This window comes from Cherax quadricarinatus, chromosome 12 (assembly GCF_038502225.1).
Source record: "Cherax quadricarinatus isolate ZL_2023a chromosome 12, ASM3850222v1, whole genome shotgun sequence".
NCBI lineage: Eukaryota > Metazoa > Arthropoda > Malacostraca > Decapoda > Parastacidae > Cherax > Cherax quadricarinatus.
Window position 1 is genome coordinate 31,689,424 of NC_091303.1, and position 24,998 is coordinate 31,714,421.

A 24,998-nucleotide genomic window follows, 5' to 3' on the forward strand; every position below is an offset into this window, starting at 1 on the left:
GTAGGGTGACAGGTTAGTATTTATTGTAAGAGGTCAGGTATAGTAGCCCACCTGGCCACCCCACCTACACGTAATATACTATGACAATTAAAGTGCCCCAGAGCAATAAAATGCATATACAGTACACTCATTACCTACCTTAAAATATTTGTAATCTTAATGTAGGGTGAGAGGTAAGTAGTATTTATTGTAAGAGGTCAGTTGTGGTAGGTATGGCCTCCCCACCCCCACGTAATATACATTTAAAGCTCCATAGAGCGATAGAATGTACAGTGGAACCTCAACTTAGGAGTATAATCCGTTCTGTGACCCAGCTTGTAACTCGGTTTGCTCACATATCAAATCAGTTTTCCTCATTTAAATTAATTGAAATGCCATTAATCCAGTCCAGTGGAATTCCTGCTCTCTGTAGGCAGGACAAAATACTTGAATATCAACTCTATGGCTTATTTATCTATCATAATTCATCTAATATGATTTAATAAACAATATAATTAACACAAAAACATGATTTATACTCTAGAATGAATAAAATAGGCCATAATATGGCGAGAAATGGTGGCGGCGACAGTGTCCGCCATTCCCTCTCCCACTCTCAATGTAGTATCTTCCCATGCTCTTATTATAAGAGAAAATGGATTGTGTGTGAGGCTAACTGCACTAGATCACTAGTTTCCTAAGGAAAACACTGAAACAATATATTTATAAATAAATATTTTATAAAAACATAATAGAGAATGTAAAGAAATAAACAGTTTATATAAATTGTATACTTACACACTGGGAGCAGAGATGGTGGTAGAGGTTCAGGGTGGGAGATAGGCAGTGTGGCATATGATGTCAGTGGCCCTATAAACCTCCAACAACATTGGAGGAGTTAGTTTCGTTTCGTCCTTTTTCTATTGCTTAATCGCTTAACTTACTTGCTACACTTTAATGCTGAACTTAACTGATACAATTTGTTGTACAGTGGACCCTTGCCTTTCTTGATTAATCCATTCCAACGAAACCCGAGGGAATTAATGAAAAGTTCTGACGAAACCCAAGGAAATTAACGAAAAGTTCTGGCGAAACTCGAGAGAACTAACGAAAATTTCTGATGAAACCTGAGGGAATTAACAAAAACAGAGACTGTTTTGACGAAAAAAAGTCGGTGATAACTGAAAAACATAGAAACAGAGCCTAATGAAAATGGAGGGCCCACTAAAATTATTACGTATTTTGTATTATATTATTATTATTATTTTTTTTCAACAAGTCGGCCGTCTCCCACCGAGGCAGGGTGACCCAAAAAGAAAGAAAATTCCCAAAAAGAAAATACTTTCATCATCATTCAGCAGTTTCACCTCACTCACACATAATCACTGTTTTTGCAGAGGTGCCCAGAATACAACAGTTTAGAAGTACAATAGGGCCCCACTTATACGGCGGGTTAGGTTCCAGGCTGTCGCCAGAAAGCAGACATTGCCGAAAGGCAGAACGCTATTTTTTCCATTTATAAATGCATATAAATGCCAGACAACAAGTTTACACTAAATTATATTAAGTTAGAAATAGAACTAGGCATTAAAAACACACAAAGTAAAATACATTAATTACTTATCTTAAAGTATATTCATAATCTTAATGTAGGGAGAGAGGTGAGTAGTACTTAGTTGTAGGAAGTCAGGTGTAGGTAGCCCTGGCTCCCCATCTCATAGTTAATATATGATATTTAAAACGTCCCAGGGAGGTAAAATGCACATATAGTACACTCATTATTTACCTTAAAATATTTTTCTTTTTTATTATCACACTGGCCGATTCCCACCAAGGCAGGTTGGCCCGAAAAAGAAAAACTTTCACCATCATTCACTCCATCACTGTCTTGCCAGAAGGGTGGTTTACACTACAGTTTTTAAACTGCAACATTAACACCACCTTAAAATATATGTAGTCTTAATATAGGAAGAGAGGTGAGTAGTATTTATTTGTAGGAATTCAGTGTAGGTAGCCTGTAGATGTAGCCCGCCTGGGCTACACCTACAGGCTACCTACACTGTGGCCCAGAGCCATACTATTAGCATCGACATACCTTGTTCACTGAATTTAATTATGTCTGACAACTACCTTTAGATGCCATCATAAACGAAGGAAGAAGTAATGAAAAATTCATGCCGAAAATTGTAAACAAAAGCAGAGTGGGGGAGTGACTGGGCCAAACGCAGATTCATACACGCTTTCTCTGATGGCTGAGCAGAGAAAACGTAATGTTGTCCCTCTGCCCGCTACCACACAGCTCTACAAGTATTATTATCAGAGCACATATAAAATATGCAATAAATGCCAGACAACAAGTTTACACTAACTTATACAGTGGACCCCCGCATAACGATATTAATCCGTTCCTGAGAGCTCATTGTTATGCGAAATTATCGTTAGGCGAATGAATTTTCCCCATAAGAAATAATGGAAATAAAATTAATCCATGCAAGACACCCCAAAGTATGAAAAAAAAAAAAATTATCACATGAAATATTAATTTTAATACACACAAACTGAAAAAGGCATGCATAGTTACATGACACTTACCTTTATTGAAGATCTGGTGATGATTGATGGAATGGGAGGAGGAGAGAGTCTTAGTGTTTAGAAGGGGAATCCCCTTCCATTAAGACTTGAGGTGTCAAGTCCTTTTCTGGGGTTACTTCCCTTCTTCTTTTAATGCCACTAGGACCAGCTTCAGAGTCGCTGGACTTCTGTCGCACAACATATCTGTCCATAGTGGCCTGTACCTCTCGTTCCTTTATGACTTTCCTAAAGTGTTTCACAACAATGTCAGTGTAATAGTCACCAGCACAGCTTGCAATAGCTGTGTTAGGGTGATTGTCATCAAAAAAGGTTTGCACTTTAAGCCACATTCCACACATTTCCTTAATCTTTGAAGTAGGCAACTTCTTCATTTTCTCTCTCCCCTCTGAACCAGTTTCCTCAGGTCTGGCCTCTTGCTGTTGAAGTTGATCTAGCAGCTCATCAGTGGTTAGTTTTTCATTGTCCTCCTCCACCAACTCTTCCACATCATCCCCACTAACCTCCAACCCCCAAGGACTTTACCAATGCCACAGTGGATTCCTCAACTGGCATAGGATTCCCAGGGTTAGCCTCAAACCCTTCAAAATCCCTTTTGTCTACACATTCTGGCCACAGTTTCTTCCAAGCAGAGTTCAAGGTCCTCTTAGTCACTCCCTCCCAAGCCTTACCTATAAGGTTTACACAGTTGAGGATATTAAAGTGATCTCTCCAAAACTCTCTTAGAGTCAATTGAGTTTCTGAAGTCACTACAAAGCACCTTTCAAATAGAGCTTTTGTGTACAGTTTTTTAAGTTTGCAATAACCTGCTGGTCCATGGGCTGCAGGAGAGGAGTGGTATTAGGAGGCAAAAACTTCACCTTAATGAAGCTCATGTCCCCATAAAGTCGCTCTGCCACGTCTGTAGGATGACCAGGGGCATTGTCTAACACCAGGAGGCACTTAAGGTCTAATTTCTTTTCAGTTAGGTAATCTTTCACATTGGGGGCAAATGCTTGGTGTAACCAGTCATAGAAAAAGTCCCTAGTGACCCATGCCTTACTGTTTGCCCTCCACAGCACACACAAATTAGCCTTGAGGATATTCTTTTGCCTGAACGCTCTGGGAGTTTCTGAGTGATACACTAATAAAGGCTTCACTTTGCAATCACCACTAGCATTGGAACACATCAACAGAGTAAGCCTGTCTTTCATAGGCTTATGTCCTGGGAGTGCCTTTTCCTCCTGAGCAATGTAGGTCCTGCTTGGCATTTTCTTCCAGAACAGGCCTGTTTCATCACAATTAAACCCTTGTTCAGGTTTCAGTCCTTCACTGTCTATGTACTCCTTGAATTCCTGCACATATTTTTCAGCTGCTTTGTGGTCCGAACTGGCAGCCTCACCATGCCTTATCACACTATGTATGCCACTACGCTTCTTAGATCTCTCAAACCAACCTTTGCTGGCCTTAAATTCACTCACATCATCACTAGTTGCAGGCATTTTTTTTTAATTAAATCCTCATGCAACTTCCTAGCCTTTTCACTTATGATCACTTGAGAGATGCTAACTCCTGCTATCTGTTTTTCATTGATCCATACCAATAAGAGTCTCTCAACATCTTCCATCACTTGCGATCTCTGTTTTGAAAACACAGTTGAACCTTTGGCAAGAACAGCTTCCTTGATTGCCGTTTTGTTGGACACAATAGTAGCGATGGTTGATTGGGGTTTACTATACAACCTGGCCAGCTCGGAGACACGCACTCCACTTTCATACTTAGCAATGATCTCTTTCTTCATCTCTATAGTAATTCTCACCCTTATTCCTGTAGGGTTGGCACTAGAAGCTCTCTTGGGGCCCAGGGTCACTTATTTTGCAGATAAAATCACCAAAAACACTGTAATAATACGAAATGTTCCGATTGTATGCTTGGATGTTACCGCGGAGGCTGGCTGGTAAACAATGCCACCGGCGGAACATGTGAAGCTTGCTCAGGCTGCACATTAGACGCGTCTCGGACGAATAGCGTTGAGCGGGTTTTTTAGCGGTATGCGAGGCAAAATCTTAGCGATAAAATGTATCGGTATGCGGATTTAACGTTATGTGATGCCAATGGTATGCGGGGGTCCACTGTATTAAGTTAGCAATAGAAATAGGCATTAAAAAACACAATAAAAGGTAAGATACACACAGAGTACACTTACTACTTACCTTAAAATATTAATATTAATGTGTGAGAGGTGAGTGGCAGGGTGTTTATTGAATAAAATCAGAATGACACACCATCATCCTCTAACTTGGCAGTTAAAGCAAGAGGCTTATGACTCCTCTTTTTATCACAGCTAAGCTTAGACGCCATCGTCGATGAGAGCCAACTAGTTAACGAAAGAGTAAACGAGAGAGAGAACGAAATACAGAGTTCACACAATGTAAGAACACAAACTGAGCAAGTAGTGGGCGATCACTTGGTCAGGCGAAATAAATGCGTATTAATGTGTGTCTACTTTTAGTTCATTCACGTACGTTTGTAAGAGTTTGTAAAACATTTACCTCAATATTTTTTTTATTATAATAATAATTTACCTCACAATACAAATACTCTTACATTGTGTACATGTTGTACAAGTTAGTACAGAATAAACAAACAGCAGCACACCATTTTTCGAGTGAATGAAGATATTATTATCATTATATCTGAGAGAGTTAGAGCTAAGGAAGGGGTAGCAATAATGTTGAAGGATCAGTTATGGAAGGAGAAAAGAGAATATGAATGTGCAAATTCAAGGATTATGTGGATTAAAGTAAAGGTTGGATGCGAGAAGTGGGTCATAATAAGCGTGTATGCGCCTGGAGAAGAGAGGAATGTAGAGGAGAGAGAGAGATTTTGGGAGATGTTAAGTGAATGTTTATTAACCTTTGAACCAAGTGAGAGAGTAATTGTGGTAGGGGACCTGAATGCTAAAGTAGGAGAAACTTTTAGAGAGGGTGTGGTAGGTAAGTTTGGGGTGCCAGGTGTAAATGATAATGGGAGCCCTTTGATTGAACTTTGTATAGAAAGGGGTTTAGTTATAGGTAATACATATTTTAAGAAAAAGAGGATAAATAAGTATACAAGATATGATGTAGGGCAAAATGACAGTAGTTTGTTGGATTATGTATTAGTAGATAAAAGACTGTTGAGTAGACTTTAGGATGTACATGTTTATAGAGGGGCCACAGATATATTAGATCACTTTTTAGTTGCAGCTACACTGAGAGTAAAAGGTAGATGGGATACAAGGAGAATAGAAACATCAGGGAAGAGAGAGGTGAAGGTTTATAAACTAAAAGAGGAGGCAGTTAGGGTAAGATATAAACAACTATTGGAGGATAGATGGGCTAACGAGAGCATAGGCAATGGGGTCGAAGAGGTATGGGGCAGGTTTAAAAATGTAGTGTTAAAGTGTTCAACAGAAGTTTGTGGTTACAGGAAAGTGGGTGCGGGAGGGAAGAGGAGCGATTGGTGGAATGATGATGTAAAGAGAGTAGTAAGGGAGAAAAAGTTAGCATATGAGAAGTTTGTACAAAGTAGAAGTGATGCAAGGAGGGAAGAGTATATGGAGAAAAAGAGAGAGGTTAAGAGAGTGGTGAAGCAGTGTAAAAAGAGAGCAAATGAGAAAGTGGGTGAGATGTTATCAACAAATTTTGTTGAAAATAAGAAAAAGTTTTGGAGTGAGATTAACAAGTTGAGGAAGCCTAGAGAACAAATGGATTTGTCAGTTAAAAATAGGAGAGGAGAGTTATTAAATGGAGAGTTAGAGGTATTGGGAAGAGGGAGGGAATATTTTGATGAATTATTAAATGTTGATGAAGATAGGGAAGCTGTGATTTCATGTATAGGGAAAGGAGGAATAACATCTTGTAGGAGTGAGGAAGAGTCATTTGTGAGTGTGAGGGAAGTTTGTGAGGCAGTTGGTAAAATGAAAGGGGCTAAGACAGCTGGGATTGATTGGATAAAGATAGAAATGTTAAAAGCAGGTGGGGATATAGTTTTGGAGTGGTTGATACTATTATTTAATAAATGTATGGAAGAGGGTAAGGTACCTAGGGATTGGCAGAGAGCATGCATAGTTCCTTTGTATAAAGGCAAAGGGGACAAAAGAGAGTGCAAAAATTAAGGGAGGCGGTAATTTCATGCACTGGCCAGGGAGGTATACCATCTTTTAGGAGTGAAGAAGAACAGAATGTAAGTGTGGGGGAGGTACGTGAGGCATTACGTAGAATGAAAGGGGGTAAAGCAGCTGGAACTGATGGGATCATGACAGAAATGTTAAAAGCAGTGGGGGATATAGTGTTGGAGTGGTTGGTACTTTTGTTTAATAAATGTATGAAAGAGGGGAAGGTACCTAGGGATTGGCGGAGAGCATGTATAGTCCCGTTATATAAAGGGAAAGGGGACAAAAGAGATTGTAAAAATTATAGAGGAATAAGTTTACTGAGTATACCAGGAAAAGTATACGGTAGGGTTATAATTGAAAGAATTAGAGGTAAGGCAGAATGTAGGATTGCGGATGAGCAGAGTGGGTAGGGGATGTGTAGATCAAGTGTTTACATTGAAGCATATATGTGAACAGTATTTAGATAAAGATAGGGAAGTTTTTATTGCATTTATTGATTTAGAAAAGGCATATGATAGAGTGGATAGAGGAGCAATGTGGCAGATGTTGCAAGTATATGGAATAGGTGGTAAGTTACTAAATGCTGTAAAGAGCTTTTATGAGGATAGTGAGGCTCAGGTTAGGGTATGTAGAAGAGAGGGAGAATACTTCCCGGTAAAAGTAGGTCTTAGACAGGGATGTGTAATGTCACCATGGTTGTTTAATATATTTATAGATGGGGTTGTAAAAGAAGTAAATGCTAGGGTGTTCGGGAGAGGGGTGGGATTATATTATGGGGAATCAAATTCAAAATGGGAACTGACACAGTTACTTTTTGCTGATGATACTGTGCTTATGGGAGATTCTAAAGAAAAATTGCAAAGGTTAGTGGATGAGTTTGGGAATGTGTGTAAAGGTAGAAAGTTGAAAGTGAACATAGAAAAGAGTAAGGTGATGAGGGTATCAAATGATTTAGATAAAGAAAAATTGGATATCAAATTGGGGAGGAGGAGTATGGAAGAAGTGAATGTTTTCAGATACTTGGGAGTTGACGTGTCGGCGGATGGGTTTATGAAGGATGAGGTTAATCATAGAGTTGATGAGGGAAAAAAGGTGAGTGGTGCGTTGAGGTATGTGTGGAGTCAAAAAACGTTATCTATGGAGGCAAAGAAGGGAATGTATGAAAGTATAGTAGTACCAACACTCTTATATGGATGTGAAGCTTGGGTTGTAAATGCAGCAGCGAGGAGACGGTTGGAGGCAGTGGAGATGTCTTGTCTAAGGGCAATGTGTGGTGTAAATATTATGTAGAAATTTCGGAGTGTGGAAATTAGGAGAAGGTGTGGAGTTAATAAAAGCATTAATCAGAGGGCAGAAGAGGGGTTGTTGAGGTGGTTTGGTCATTTAGAGAGAATGGATCAAAGTAGAATGACATGGAAAGCATATATATCTATAGGGAAAGGAAGGAGGGGTAGGGGTCGTCCTCAAAAGGGTTGGAAAGAGGGGGTAAAGGAGGTTTTGTGGGCAAGGGGCTTGGACTTCCAGCAAGCGTGCATGAGCGTGTTAGATAGGAGTGAATGGAGACGAGTGATGCTTGGGACCTGACGATCTGTTGGAGTGTGAGCAGGGTAATATTTAGTGAAGGGATTCAGGGAAACCGGTTATTTTCATATAGTCGGACTTGAGTCCTGGAAATGGGAAGTACAATGCTTGCACTTTAAAAGAGGGGTTTTGGGATATTGGCAGTTTGGAGGGATATGTTGTGTATCTTTATATGTATATGCTTCTAAACTGTTGTATTCTGAGCACCTCTGCAAAAACAGTGATAATGTGTGAGTGTGGTGAAAGTGTTGAATGATGATGAAAGTATTTTCTTTTTTGGGTCACCCTGCCTCGGTGGGAGACGGCCGACTTGTTGAAAAAAAAAAAGTCTGTTGAGTATACCTGGTAAAGTGTATGGAAGAGTTATTATTGAAAGAATTAAGAGTAAGATGGAGAATAGGATAGCAGATGAGCAAGGAGGGTTTAGGAAAGGTAGGGGGTGTGTGGACCAGGTGTTTACAGTGAAACATATAAGTGAACAGTATTTAGATAAGGCTAAAGAGGTTTTTGTGGCATTTATAGATTTAGAAAAGGCGTATGACAGGGTGGATAGGGGGGCAATGTGGCAGATGTTGCAAGTGTATGGTATAGGAGGTAGGTTACTGAAAGCAGTGAGTTTTTACGAGGATAGTGAGGCTCAAGTTAGAGTATGTAGGAAAGAGGGAGATTATTTCCCAGTAAAAGTAGGCCTTAGACAAGGATGTGTGATGTCACCGTGGTTGTTTAATATATTTATAGATGGGGTTGTAAGAGAAGTAAATGCGAGGGTCTTGGCAAGAGGCATGGAGTTAAAAGATAAAGAATCACACATAAAGTGGGAGTTGTCACAGTTGCTCATTGCTGATGACACTGTGCTCTTGGGAGATTCTGAAGAGAAGTTACAGAGGTTGGTGGATGAATTTGGTAGGGTATGTGAAAGAAGAAAATTAAAAGTGAACACAGGAAAGAGTAAGGTAATGAGGATAACAAAAAGATTAGGTGATGAAAGATTGGAGGGAGAGAGTATGGAAGAGGTGAATGTATTCATATACAGTGGACCCCCGGTTAACGATATTTTTTCACTTCAGAAGTATGTTCAGGTGCCAATACTGACCGAATTTGTTCCCATAAGGAATATTGTGAAGTAGATTAGTCCATTTCAGACCCCCAAACATACACGTACAAACGCACTTACATAAATACACTTACATAATTGGTCGCATTCGGAGGTGATCGTTATGCGGGGGTCCACTGTATTTGGGAGTGGACGTGTCAGCGGATGGGTCTATGAAAGATGAGGTGAATCATAGAATTGATGAGGGGAAAAGGGTGAGCGTTGCACTTAGGAGTCTGTGGAGCCAAAGAATTTTGTCCTTGGAGGCAAAGAGGGGAATGTATGAGAGTATAGTTTTACCAGCGCTCTTATATGGATGTGAAGCATGGGTGATGAATGTTGCAGCGAGGAGAAGGCTGGAGGCAGTGGAGATGTCATGTCTGAGGGCAATGTGTGGTGTGAATATAATGCAGAGAATTCGTAGTCTGGAAGTTAGGAGGAGGTGCGGGATTGCCAAAACTGTTGTCCAGAGGGCTGAGGAAGGGTTGTTGAGGTGGATCGGACATGTAGAGAGAATGGAGCGAAACAGAATGACTTCAAGAGTGTATCAGTCTGTAGTGGAAGGAAGGCGGGGTAGGGGTCGGCCTAGGAAAGTTTGGAGGGAGGGGGTAAAGGAGGTTTTGTGTGCGAGGGGCTTGGACTTCCAGCGGGCATGCGTGAGCGTGTTTGATAGGAGTGAATGGAGACAAATGGTTTTTAATATTTGCCGTGCTGTTGGAGTGTGAGCAAAGTAACATTTATGAAGGAATTCAGGGAAACCGGCAGGCCGGACTTGAGTCCTGGAGATGGGAAGTACAGTGCCTGCACTCTGAAGGAGGGGTGTTAATGTTGCAGTTTAAAAACTGTAGTGTAAAGCACCCTTCTGGCAAGACAGTGATGGAGTGAATGATGGTGAAAGTTTTTTTTTTCGGGCCACCCCGCCTTGGTGGGAATTGGCCAGCGTGTTAACCCTTTGACTGTCGCAACCCCTAATCCTGAGGTGTCTCCTAGTGTCGCAAAATTTCAAAAAAAAAAAAAAAAAAAAAAATTTATGAAATGATAGAGAATCTTTTCCCGATTGTAAAGACACCAAAAAAACGAAATTTAATGGAAAACTGACGGAATTACGCTCTCGCGAAGTTAGCGACCTCGGCGATATTTATAAATCGGTGATTTCGCCCACTTTGAGCCCTATTTTCGGCTAATTCCATTATTCCAGTCAACCAAGCTCATAGCTAGTTCTTCAGAACTCCATTTTTTCCATCGATTGAGTACAAGAAACTGCCCATTTACCGATTTCAACTACCCAATAACATGGTCAAAAATTAGCAATTTGGCCAATTTCATGAAAACTAAAAAACATGACAATTTCAAAATAAGGACCAGAATGAACAATGCAGACATTCCTGGCTCTAAAATAACATTTTCTTTGTTCATCAGTCATGTCTCCAGGCCCCTCTGATATTACTCTTGCATTTTATTTTGAGATTTTATTCAAACAAAAAATAGAAGATTTACTGTTATGCAGACTACTGTAATAATTGTAAAAATTACATCAACCCATTCGTGACTGCATATTAGAATGGCTAGTTGGACATTTATTGGACAATGACATCATTTGTTTACTTTTGAACATCGGCAAAAATCAAACATTTCCCGTACTTTTTGCTCCATTTCCAGGTTCTTTTTATAGTAAAATTAATCAAAATCAACTCTATTTCTATAATATAGTTTCCATTCTATCAAATGAGACCAAGAAAACGAGAATACAACCACAATTACTATACGAAAATAGACCACAAAGTCGGCATTTTAATTAAAAAAAACCATCGGAGTTTTTTTTTCTCATTATGCACTGCGTGCTCCAGGATTTTTTTTATATGGTGCACACTGACCACACAGACGCATTCTCTCACATGTGGGCCTACCAGCTTTCTCCTGCCTGATTTGAAGCCGCTAGAATTTATGAGTATATATACGTCAAACACGGTACCTCGTAAACGTATATATACGGGCGCGACAGTCAAAGGGTTAATAAAATAAAAAAATATATATTATTATTATTATTATTATTATTATTATCAATAAAAAGCACTAAACCCACAATGGTTGTGAATTGCTGTATATAGAGTGAAGGCATATGAAAAGAATATTTTTCTACAGTTATCCCCCAGTTTGACTAGAGAAAACGTAATTCTTCCGACACTAACTGCACAGCCGCTTTGTAAACAAATCTCATATTTAGGTCAATTTTTATTCTGTGAGTGTATGTATCATGTTTATACGCTATGTAACAGGTTTTATATATCATAGATGGATTAATAAAAATGCCTATATTAATGTAAAATAAGACATTTAGTGTGCCCAAGAGTGATTATTATTACGTAGTATTGGCATCATGAATAGAGAGAATTAGCGATTTTAATGTGTACCTGCACACCAGCACAGTGTGTAAGTATATTTAGGTACAGGTACACATAAGTATACTGTAATTATCAGAGTACATATAAAATACGCAGTAAGTTTAAAACAATTGAAATTTTGGAAAGTTTCCTGACATAATAGGTGTGGTCACGGAGAATGTAAACAAACTGGGTGGGGTGCGCCGTATTTGAAAGACCACTTGCCATATAACAAATTTTGGTCATAATTTGACGTCGCCATATTAGCGGAACGCCGTAAGGCGAAACGGCGTGAAGCGGGGTCCTACTCTATATACGTATAAAAATGCACAATATATCCCTCCAAACTGCCAATATCCCAAACCCCTCCTTTAGAGTGCAGACATTGTACTTTCCATTTCCAGGACTCAAGTCCGGTTATATAAAATAACCGGTTTCCCTGAATCCCTTCACTAAATATTACCCTGCTCACACTCCAACAGCTTGTCAGATCCCAAATACCATTCGTCTCCATTCACTCCTATCTAACACGCTCATGCATGCTTGCTGGAAGTCCAAACCCCTCGCCCACAACACCACCTTTATCCCCTCCCTTCAACCTTTTCGAGAATGACCCCTACCCTGCCTTCCTTTCCCTCCAGATTTATACGTTCTCCATGTCATTCTACTTTGATCCATTCTCTCTGAATGACCAAACCACTTCAACAAACCCTCTTCAGCCCTCTGACTAATACTTTTATTAACTCCACACCTAATTTCCACACTCCGAATTTTCTGCATAATATTTTCACCACACATTGCCCTTAGACAGGACATCTCCACTCTCTCCAACCACGTCCTCACTGCAGCATTTACAACCCAAGCTTCACACCCATATAAGAGTGTCGGTACTATTATACTTTCATACATTCCCTTCTTTGCCTCCATAGATAACATTTTTTGCCTCCACATATACCTCAATGCACCACTCACCTTTTTTCCTTCATCAATTCTATGATTAACCTCGTCCTTCATAAATCCTTCCGCTGACACGTCAACTCCCAAATATCTGAAAACATTCACTTCTTCCATACTCCTCCCCAATTTGATATTCAATTTTTCTTTATCTAAATCATTTTATACCCTCATCACCTTACTCTTTTCTATGTTCACTTTCAACTTTCTACCTTTACACACACTCCCAAATTCGTCCACTAACCTTTGCAGTTTTTCTTTAGAATCTCCCATAAGCACAGTATCATCAGCAAAAAGTAACTGTGTCACTTCCCATTTTGTATTTAATTCCCCATAATTTAATTCCACCCCTCTCCCGAACACTCCTAGCATTTACTTCTTTTACAACCCCATCTATAAATATATTAAATAACCATGGTGACATTACACATCCCTGTCTAAGATCTACTTTTACTGGGAATTAGTTTCCCTTTCTTCTACACACCCTAACCTGAGCCTCACTATCCTCTTAAATACTCTTTACAGCATTTAGTAACTTACCACCTATTCCATATACTTGCAACATCTGCCACATTGCTCTCCTATCCACTCTATCATATGCCTTTTCTAAATCCATAAATGCAATAAAAACTTCCCTACATTTATCTAAATACTGTTCACATATATGCTTCAATGTAAACACTTGATCTACACATCCCCTACCCACTCTAAAACCTCCTTGCTCATCCACAATGTTACATTGTCTTACCTGTAATTCTTTCAATAATAACCCTACCATACACTTTTCCTGGTATACTCAGTAAACTTATTCCTCTATAATTTTTACAATCTCTCGTCCCCCTTCCCTTTATATAAAGGGACTATACACGCTCTCCGCCAATCCCTAGGTACCTTCCCCTCTTTCATACATTTATTAAACAAAAATTCCAACCACTCCAACACTGTGTACACCCCTGCTTTTAACATTTCTGTCATGATCCCATCAGTTCCAGCTGCTTTACCCCCTATCATTCTACGTAATGCCTCACACACCTCCCCCACACTCACATCCTGCTCTTCTTCACTCCTGAAAGATGGTATACCTCCCTGGCCAGTGCATGAAATTACTGCCTCCCTTTCTTCGTCAACTTTTAAAAGTTCCTCAAAATATTCTCACCATCTATCCAATACCTCCATCTCCCCATCTACTAACTCCCTTACTCTGTTTTTAACTGACAAATCCATTCGTTCCCTAGGCTTTCTTAACTTGTTTAACTCCAAAATTTTTTCTTATTTTCATTAAAATTTCTTGACAGTGCCTCTCCCACTATATCATCCATTCTCCTTTTGCACTCTCTCACCACTCTCTTTACCTTTCTTTTACTCTCCATATACTCTACTCTTCTTATAATACTTCTGCTTTATAAAACCCTCTCATAAGCTACCTTTTTCTCTTTTATCACACCCTTTACTTCATTCCACCAATCACTCCTCTTTCCTCCTGCACCCACTGTCCTATAACCACAAACTAATGCCCCACATTCTAATACTGCATTTTTAAAACTATTCCAACCCTCTTCAACCCCCCACTACTTATACTTGCACCACCCCACCTTTCTGCCAATAGTTGCTTATATTTCACCCGAACTTCCTTAGTTTATACACTTTCACCTCCCTCTTACTTGTTGTTGCCATTTTCCTCTTATTCCATCTACCTCTTGCTCTAATTGTAGCTGCAACTACATGCTATATCATACCTTGTATATTTATTTATCCTCTTTTTCATAAAATATGTATTACTTATTAGCAAACCTCTTTTTACACATAGCTCAATTAAAGGCTCCCGATTTTCATTTGCCCCTGGCACCTCAAATTTACCTACTACTCCCTCCACAACATTTTTACCCACTTTAGCATTAAAATCCCCAACCACAAGTACTCTCACACTTGGTTCAAAACTCCCACGCATTCACTCAACATTTCCCAAAATCTCTCTCTCTCCTCTATACTTCTCTCTTCCCCAGGTGCATATACATTTACTATAACCCACTTCTCACATCCAGCCTTTATTTTACTCCACATAATCCTTAAATTAATACATTTATAGTCCCTCTTTTCCTGCCATATCTTATCCTTCAACATTATTGCTATACTCCTTCTTTAGCTCTAACTCTATTTGAAACCCCTGACATAATCCCATTTATTCCACTCCACTGAAACTCACCCATTATTATTATTATAATTGTAATAATTATAATAATAATAGAGCTTCAGAACACTCCCAACTCAGTGCACTGTTTACCTCGCTGTGGGAGCATTTCTCTCATGCTTTGCTTACATTTTTTACAGTCATTTGGCCAAATTTCTCTTTTCTAACCATGGGTCCTGTGAAAGTAAGTGTAAAGGACAGTGCTGAGAAGAAAAAGAGGAAATGAGTAAATGAGAGAGGTCAAAGACATGGAGTATGTAAAGAAGCAGATGAACGCAACTGGTTATGGTTCATACATGTTCATTTCCATTTTTGTGAGTAAGTTTTCATTCAGATACAGGTACACATAAATACAGTTACATAGATTATCATACATAGCAGCATATGTGTAAATTACCTAGGATAACCAATAAAAAGTCAGAAAGAGTGACCTATTTCTGTTGGGACCATTGTGATAATTATTTATATTTAAAAGTTAAAAATGGGTAAGTGTCTTAACTGTGTAAAAGTAGTCACAATAAAAGAAGATATACTAGGGGAGAGAGAAAAATTATTTATAATATAAACACCTTACATTGTGTATAAGTTGTCTCCATGTTGGTACTGTAGAATAAGTAAAGAGCAACACTCCCATTCTCATGTAACACCATTTTTCAAAGGAATGACGTTCTGGGTGAAGGAATACGAAAGGAATAATTTTCTGTAGTTACCCTCAGTAATACTGTAGTGTACACATTTTCTTTGGTGTTGAACTAGAGAAGACATTATTCTTTCCAACACTCCAGCAAGATGAATAGAAAAACTTCTCATATTTATATTAATTTATTCTACTGTGGGGTGTATTTATCATGTTTATGTTATGTAGCATGTTTATTTTATGAGTATAAAAAAATATCAGATGGATTAATGAAAATGTCTATATTAACATAATATATGACATTTAATGCATCTCAGAGTGATTATTATTATTATTGCATATTATTATTATTATTCATTCAGTCTTTCAACACATTGGTTGTATCCCACAAAGGCAGGGTGGCTCAAAAGGAAAAACAAAAGTTTCTCCTTTTACATTTAGTAATACAGTAGGGCCCCGCTTTACGGCGTTCCGCTAATACGGTCATTTCAAATTATGACCAAAACTCTCTATATGGCTCCCCCCACCAGACTTTCTAATATGGTCACCGCGCCCCACCCTGTTTGTTTACATTCTTTGTGAAGTCCGTAAGCACTAAGTCTCTCCATTATGTCTGGAAACTCCAAAATATCAAGTGTTCTTAAAAGTTATTTCATATTTTATATCTTTCTTTCTTTCAACACAGCGGCCGTATCCCACCAAGGCAGGGTGGCCCAAAAAGAAAAACGAAAGTTTCTCTTTTAAATTTAGTACAGTGGTCCCTCGTTTTTCGTAATTAATCCATTCCTGGAGCCGTTACTATAAACGAAATTTACGATTTGCGAATCAATTTTCCAACTTGTTGAAAAAAAAAAAAAAAATTAATCCGTTCCTGACACCCAGAAGTATTAAAACAAAAAAATTTTTTTATATGAAATATACATATAGTACGTAAACAATACAATGGGAAATGATGAATGAAACATTAACAGCATAACACTTACCTTTATTGAAGATTCTTCTTAGTGTATGGGAGACTGGAGGAGGAGAGAGATTGGATTGTTTACAGTTTGGAAGGGGAATCCCCTTCCAGCAACACCTCAGGTATCAATTGCTTCTCAGGGGTTGCTTCTCTTCTCTGTTTCTTAATGCCACTAGGACCACCTTGAGAGTCACTCTAGTCCTGTCTCGCAAAGTAACTGTGGAGAGAGCTCTGTTTCTGGCATCTCTTTAACACTTCCCTAAAATGGCCCAAGACTTTGTCATTGTACATATTTCTCACCTTCTTTACCATAGGCTTGGCACTAGGAGCTTTCTTTGGAGCCATGGTAGCTTATTTAGTAATTGCAAGCACTAAAATGAGTGGAATATTATGAAATATATTGTAGGAGCACTTGAGGGGACCTTCACTCACTGGTAAACAATGCCAGACTGGCTGGGTAGGGAGGCCACCCCGGCTCACACCGTGCGTACGCGTCCTGGACAAACCACTATTCGCGAGTCAACCTATGAAAAGCGAGTCCATGTTTATACGAAAATACCCCTATGATTGGCAAAATTTACGATTGCCGAGAACTACGAAAAGCGAGGGACCACTGTAATTTATACGGGAGAAGGGGTTACTAGCCCCTTGCTCCCGGCATTTTAGTCGCCTCTTACAACACGCATGGCTTACGGAGGAAGAATTCTGTTCCACTTTCCCATGGAGATAAGAGGAAATAAACAAGAACAAGAACTAGAAAGAAAATAGAAGAATACCCAGAGGGGTGTGTATATATATGCTTGTACATGTATGTGTAGTGTGACCTAAGTGCAAGTAGAAGTAGCAAGACGTACCTGAAATCTTGCATGTTTATGAGACAGACAAAAGACATCAGCAATCCTACCATCATGTAAAACAATTACAAGTTTTCGTTGTACACTCACTTGGCAGGACGGTAGTACCTCCCTGGGCGGTTGCTGTTTACCAACCTACTACCTAGGATATTTTATATATACTCTGATAATTATACTTATGTATACCTGTACCTAAATAAACTTACATACTGTGCATGCAGGTACACATTAAAATCAATAAGAGTGTCTTATGACTCGAGACATCATATTAGTAATGATAATAATAATCATCGAGTCTCATTAAATGTCGTATATTACGTTAATATACATATTTTCATTAATCCATCTATGATATTTTTTCAAAATTGTATAATAAACACGATGCATAACATATAAAGATGATAAATACACCCCACAGTAGAATAAATAAACATAAATATGAGATGTGGTAGCCAGACGACTTGCACAAATGACGCCATTTTAGAAATACTAATAATAATACTAATAATCACCGAGTCTCATTAAATGTCATATATTACGTTAATATACACATTTTCATTAATCCATCCATGATATAATAAACACGATACATAACATAAAAAGATGATAAACGTAAATATGAAATGTGGGAGCCAGACTTTTACGAGTGATGGCAAGAATAACATTTTCTCTAGTCCAACATCAGAGAAAATGTGTTACTGGGGGTAACTGTAGAAAATTATTCCTTTTGTATGTAAGTTTATTCAGGTATACACAAATACAGTTACATAGATTATCATACATAACAGCATATGTGTAGAGAACCTAGGATAACCCAAAAAAGTCAGACAGAGTGACTTATTTCCATTGCCTTCACTCAGAGCGTCATTTCTTCTAAAAATGGTGTTACATGAGAATGAGAGTGTTCTTCTTTATTTATTCTACCATATCAATGTAGAGACAACTTGTACCTAATGTAACTTGTACACAAACCAGACATGTACACTTTGTTTACAAAACTTACTTTTGCCTGGTTTGTTTACATAACTCTGCACCTGTCCTCTCTCATGTACTCATTCTCTCTCTCTCTCTCTCTCATTTATTCATTTTATCTTGTTTACTCACCTCTGACCCTACATTAAGACTAGAAATATTTTAAGGTAAATAATGAGTGAGCTGTATATGCATTTTATCGCTCTGGGATGCATAAATATCATAGAATAGTATGTGTGGGTGGGGTGGTCTGGCTGGCTACCATACATACTGCACTTGATTTCTTACAATAAATACTACTCATCTCACCCTAGATTAAGAATACAAATGATTTAAGGTAAGTAATGAGTAAACTGTATATGCATTTTATCGCTCTGGGATGCTTAAATGTAATAGAATATTATGTGTAGGTGGGGTGGCCTGGTTTGGTAGCCTGGCTGACTACCATACATACCACACTTGATTTCTTACAATAAATACTACTTGTCTCACCCCAGATTAAGACTATAAATATTTTAAGATAAATAATGAGTGCACTGTGTGTATTTTACTTTTTTATAGTTTCTTGATGCCTACTTCTATTGCTACTTAATATATGTTAGTGTAAACTTGTTATCTGGTATTTGTATGCATTTATAAGTGGAAAAAAAGGATGTTCCACTTTACGGCGATTTCTGCTTTATGGCGGTAGCCTGGAACCTAACCTGCCGTATAAGTGGGGCCCTACTGTATATAGAGGAGAAGGGGTTACTCGCCCCTTGCTCCTGGCATTTTAGTCATCTCTTACAACATACATGGCTTATGGAGGAAGAATTCTGCTCCACTTTCCCATGGAAAATTATTATTATTATTCTTTCTTTCAACACCTGGCCATATCCCACTGAGGCGTGGTGGCCCAAAAGGAAAAGCGAAAGTTTCTCCTTTTACATTTATTAATATATACAGGAGAAGGAGTTACTAGCCTCTTGCTCCCGGCATTCTAGTTGCCTCCTATGACACGCATGGCTCACGGAGGAAGAACTCTGGTTCACTTCCCCATGGAGATAAGAGGAAATAAACAAGAACAAGAACTAGAGAGAAAATAGCAGAAAACCCAGAGGGGTGTGTATATATATGCTTGTACATGTACATGTAGTGTGACCTAAGTGTAAGTAGAAGTAGCAAGACTTACCTGAAATCTTGCATGTTCATGAGACAGAAAAATGGACTATGTAAACACATGAATATGTTTCAAAATTTTCTTTTTTTACTTTTTTAGTAATTGAATACAATAAGGGTTATTAGCTTCTTGCTCCTGGCATTTTGTGTCCTTTTTCATTACATGGAGAAGTTGCAGTCAGAATAATCCAATTGTAATGTCGATACATTACTGGAAATGCGATGATTGAATAAATGATTTTGAATATGTTTTCTTCTTTGGGATCACCATGCCTAGGAGGGAGAAGGCTGTTTGAGTTGAAAAAATTAATATGCGAAGACTGTTTCTGTAAGTTTTTGTTTCTTTTCACAGGGGAGGTGCTTTTCCTAAGTTGGAGCAGCGATTGGATGAAAGCAATAAGGGTCATCAGATGCTGAGAAAGATGGGATGGGGAGGCTCAGGTCTAGGAGTTAAGGAACAAGGGATCAGTGACCCAGTTGCAGCTGCAGATGTCCGAGATACACCACAAGAAAGATTCCGAGGCCTGGGAGTACCAAGTGCTCAGACAGATCCATACGAGGCTTTCCGAAAAAATAAAGGTCAAGCATTTATCAATCGAATGAAAGCAAGAGCAGAAGAAAAGTTTTAAAAATATTTTTAATGGGTGATTAATATTGTGTAAGAGCAGAAAATACATTATAGTTGAGAAAATAATTGGATTTTCATAATCTTGAATTTATTCTTCTCAAATATTGTTGTACACTAGTACAGTATTAGTTTTGTGGATTCCTAAGATAAAAGTAAGGTTTCAGCTTAACTGTAAGATCATCAGGATGATTTTAACAATGTTCAAATATTGTTATAGCTGACTGCTTTTATATTAGTTGAGAAAATTTTAAGAACATGAAAAACCACTATAATTTATAAAGTAAACCAGCTGTGTTTGAAACATTGCTGTTATTTAGTTGTCATACAACTTGTTTTCTTATTCAAATATGTTGTACTGAGATATTCTGTACAGCAGCACTAGAGTATTATTAAAACCAGTCAGACAAACTAGTTCATGTTATTTATTTTGCCATTCAAGTGCATGCAATGCTTGCTAGAAATAAGCATGGGCACAAATTTTTATTTGCATATTTTGCATGAAAATAGAAGCAACTCATCTTTGTGAGTATAATCTGCTATTGTATTAATGAATTACTGGTTGTAATTAATGCAGTCTTTCTTCATATTTGTGAATACATAATTCAGTTGGTAAACACTAATTTCAGTACTGCTCTGTTACCTGATAATAAAGCACTTAATTAAACTTTTGTTCTCTTTATTAAACAACCTTAAGTTCATGTTGTATACTACCATTTTTTTTTTTCATTATTTACCATACAACAAATATAGAGTAAGAATGATATTTATGAATAATATTAAAATGTTATTACCAATAATGCAAATGATAAGCTAAGTAATATTACTCAAGCCAACTAAAATAGTATTACATACGAAGGAGGGGTAGTGATATTTGCAGTCTGGAGGGATATCTGAATATATTGTCAGCATGCCTCTGGCAAGATGGTGAAAGCGTTTCTTCTTTTTCGGGTCACCCTGCCTCTGTGGGAGATAGCCAGTGTGTTAACCCTTTGACTGTTTTCGACGTATAAATACGTCTTACGAGCCAATGTTTCTGACGTATATATACTCAATAATTCTAGCGGCTTCAAATCAAGTGGGAGAAAGCTGGTAGGCCCACATGTGAGAGAATGGGTCTGTGTGGTCAGTGTGCACCACATAAAAAAAATCCTGCAGCACACATTGCGTAATGAGAAAAAAAAAACTGATCGTTTTTTTGGAATAAAACGCCGACTTTGAGGTGTATTTTCGTATAGTATTTATCGTTGTATTCGCGTTTTCATGGTCTTAGGTGATAAAATGGAAAACATATTACAGAAATAGAGACGATTTTCATTACTTTTACGATGAAAACGACCTTGAAACTGAGCTCAAAGTAGCGGGAATGTTCGATTTTTACCAATGTTCAAGAGTAAATAAATCACACCACGCGACCAATACACGTCAACCGGGGAGTCTAATATTCTTTCACTAGTGCACTGATATTATTTATACCATTTTTACAATAATGCAGTCGTCTGCATAACAGTAAATTTTGTATTTTTTTGTATGAATAAAAAATCAAAATAGAAAGCAATAATAATATAAGAGGGGCCTAGAGATGTGACTAATGAACAGAGCATATGTTATTTTAGTGCCACGAATGTCTACCTTGTTTATTCTGGACCCTATTTTGAAATTGGCATCTTTTTTATTTTGTGTGAAATTGGCCAAATTGCCAATTTCTGACCACCATATTGGGTAGTCCAAATTAGTAAATGGGAGGTTTCTTGTACTCAGCTGATAGATAAAATGGAGTTCTAAAGTAATAGCTATGAGTTTGGTCAACTGGAACAATGGAATTGGCTGAAAATAGGGCTCAAAGTCGGCGAAATCGCCGATACGCATATGTCGCCGAGACCGCTAACTTCGCGGGAGCATAATTCCACGAGTTTTCGACCAAATTTCGAACTTTTGGTGTCATTACCATCGGGAAAAGATTCTCTATCATTTCATAAGAAAAAATAATTTTTTTTTTCAAAAACTGAGCGACATAGAATGACAGTTTCAGAGAGGGGCCTGAAACAGTCAAAGGGTTAAAAAAAAAGTGTACTTATTTCATTTTTTCACTTCTGGATTAATAAGGTGGAGAGGTTGGATGAGAAAGTATTGTAAAAAAAAGAGAGTAAAAATATTCAACGTGAGAGCCAGTCTTTTTAAAATTAGTGTGTTTTTTATGAACTGAATATCACTGAAAACTAGTACTACCACAAAAGCATCTTAATATCTTTTATCTTTTGTTTTTTGTAACACTGGTTGTCTCCCACTGAGGCAGAGTGATATGACAAAGAAAACACTTTCACTGTCACTCAGTCACTGTCTTGTCAGAAGGGCACCAACATGATATGTGAGATAATCCTCCAATTCACAACACCCCTACTTCAGAGTGAAGGCACCATACTTTCCACCTCCATGACTCAGTCCAACTAATTGGTTTCCCTGAATCCCTTCATAAATCCTACCGTACTCTCACTCCAACAGCATCAAATCATAAAAAAATACTTGTCTCCTTTCACTCCTAACATGTTCACACAAGCCTGCTGCATGTCTAATCCCCTAACACTAAAAACCTTGACCCAAGTACACAAGTTTGAAAGATACATTGATGAAGATGAATGTGATTAGTGTAGGTAGTAGGTTGGTAGACAGCAACCACTCAGGGAGGTACTACCATCCTGCCAAGTGAGTGTACAATGAAAGCCTGTAATTGTTTTACATGATGGTAGGATTGCTGGTGTCCATTTTTCTGTCTCTTAAACATGCAAGGTTTCAGGTACATCTTGCTACTTCTACTTACACTTAGGTCACACTACACATACATGTACAAGCATATATATACACACCCCTCTGGGTTTTCTTCTATTTTCTTACTGGTTCTTGTTCTTGTTTATTTCCTCTTACCTCCATGGGTAAGTGAAGCAGAATTCTTCCTCCATAAGCCATGCGTGTTGTAAGAGGTGACTAAAATGTCAGGAGCCAGGGGCTAGTAACCCCTTCTCCTGTATATATTACTAAATGTAAAAGGAGACGCTTTCGTTTTTCCTTTTGGGCCACCCTGCCTCGGTGGGATGCAGCCGGTGTGTTGAAAGAAAGAATGTGATTGGTATAAAATACTAAGTTGAAATACATTACATATACATTGGTGTGTTAAGGAATTTTCATGCAGGACTTCAAGGTATAAAGAAATTTATGTTATGGAGCTCTTTGAGCTCCTCAGGTGCTAGCCAGGATCCCAAGGCATTTCCTGTCTGGTTTGTCACACTGAGGCACTGGAAGAAAAATGTGGCAGCCCATGGCATGCTTTTACGAAGGCCAAGGGTCTCTGCTCCTCTTGGGATGAAGCAGTACTAGTGGGTTGTCTTTGATTTGTTGAACTTGGTTCCTTCCCTGTGATCAGTAGCACCACCCTGCTGACCACTGCTAAATAGTATGTAGGCATCTAACACTGTAGACTTCAAAGTATAGTCCCACACCAGCAGTCTATTGTTCTTCCAGGGATATAATAAGATTCCAACAAGACGGCTGGCAAGTGTATCTAGTTGCTGGGAAGTAAAGGTCAAGGTTTTTTTGGCTGGGCTCTGGGATGAAGCAAGGCTTCTCTTAATATCATTGACTTCACTGTTTCTAACATGCCATCCTTTGGAATGGAAAACAATTTGGACCATGCAGTATGCACTGGTCAACTAAATCCATTTCCTGATGAGAGTGCAAGTCTATATGGTAAAGTGGTACACTCTGCTCTTTGCATCTATGCCCTCATGCCCACTATCTATCCCTGAAATTAAATTTCCGATTTCTTTCTTACCTATTTCATCCCTTTCAGTGGGTGATTTTAATACTTATCATGTGTTCTATGGAAGATCTCACTGTGACTCGTGGAGACCAGTTAAGAGATTTTTCTCATTTCTTTTCCTCTACTTGTCTTAACACAGGTATCCTCACACAATTAGATCCTTGCACTCATTCTTTTTCCTGTATAGATCTCTATATCCTCTTCTATAGCACTTGAGTTCAACTGTTCTGTATTATCTAATCTTCATGAGAGTGATAATTTCCCTACTCCCTCATTGCTCCCATTGACAGTTTGAGTGGGCAGACTGGGAACTTTATACACATCATTCCATTTTCCTGATGTTCCACCTGCTTCATCCTCTTCAGATGAGTTGTTGCACCTTTTCACCTTCACTATTCTTGCTGCAGCATTGATTGCAATCCCACAAACCTTGGGTAAACATTTTAAAATGTGTGTTTCCTAATGGTCTTCTGAATGTGCTTGCACTTCATGGGGTTGTTACTTTCCAACAGAACTATAGAATGATTCCTAGCTTTTAAACAGGTAAGAGTGAATGCCTGTCATGTTATCTGGGCAACAAAATGTACCTGTTTCAGTGCTCTGTGTTCACTGTTACCACTACTATTATGTGTGGTTTGGATAAAGGTACAGAAGTTGTCTGCTAAGTACTCCCCAGATCCCACTTCTGTTAGTATGATTGGTTGCAGACCTTGTTGATATTGCTATGGCAGTTCAATATCACCTTATGTGTGTATCTCTCCTTCATTTCTTTCCTTTAAACTCTAAAAGGAGCCGATACCTCTGTTTTACTTCTCATATTGTGGAATCTTCTAACATGCCCTTCAGGGTCTGCAAGCTCACATCAACACTATCCACATGCCAAGCAACAGTGGCTGGCCCTGAGGACATCTATCTATGTACTTTAACATTTACACCCTATGACATTTGTTGTACTTTTATATCTTTCCAATCCTGTTTGATCCCTGGGATTCTTCCTATTCAGTGGAAGACCACTGTTGTCTTACCTATACGAAAGCCATGACACCGCTATAGATTTATTGCTCTCACCAATGC

General features: G+C 38.4%; 1 protein-coding gene across 1 annotated transcript in view; it reads left to right on the plus strand.

Annotated features, from left to right (window-relative positions):
* Positions 1-20,777, plus strand: part of scaf6 (SR-related CTD associated factor 6) — a gene marked incomplete in the record, with an annotated part of 331,549 nt that extends 310,772 nt beyond the window's left edge. Inside the window, 1 exon segment of the mRNA XM_070084306.1 lies at positions 19,838-20,777. Coding sequence (XP_069940407.1) covers positions 19,838-20,114 — 277 coding nt within the window.
* Between the last annotated feature and the right edge of the window lie 4,221 nt (positions 20,778-24,998).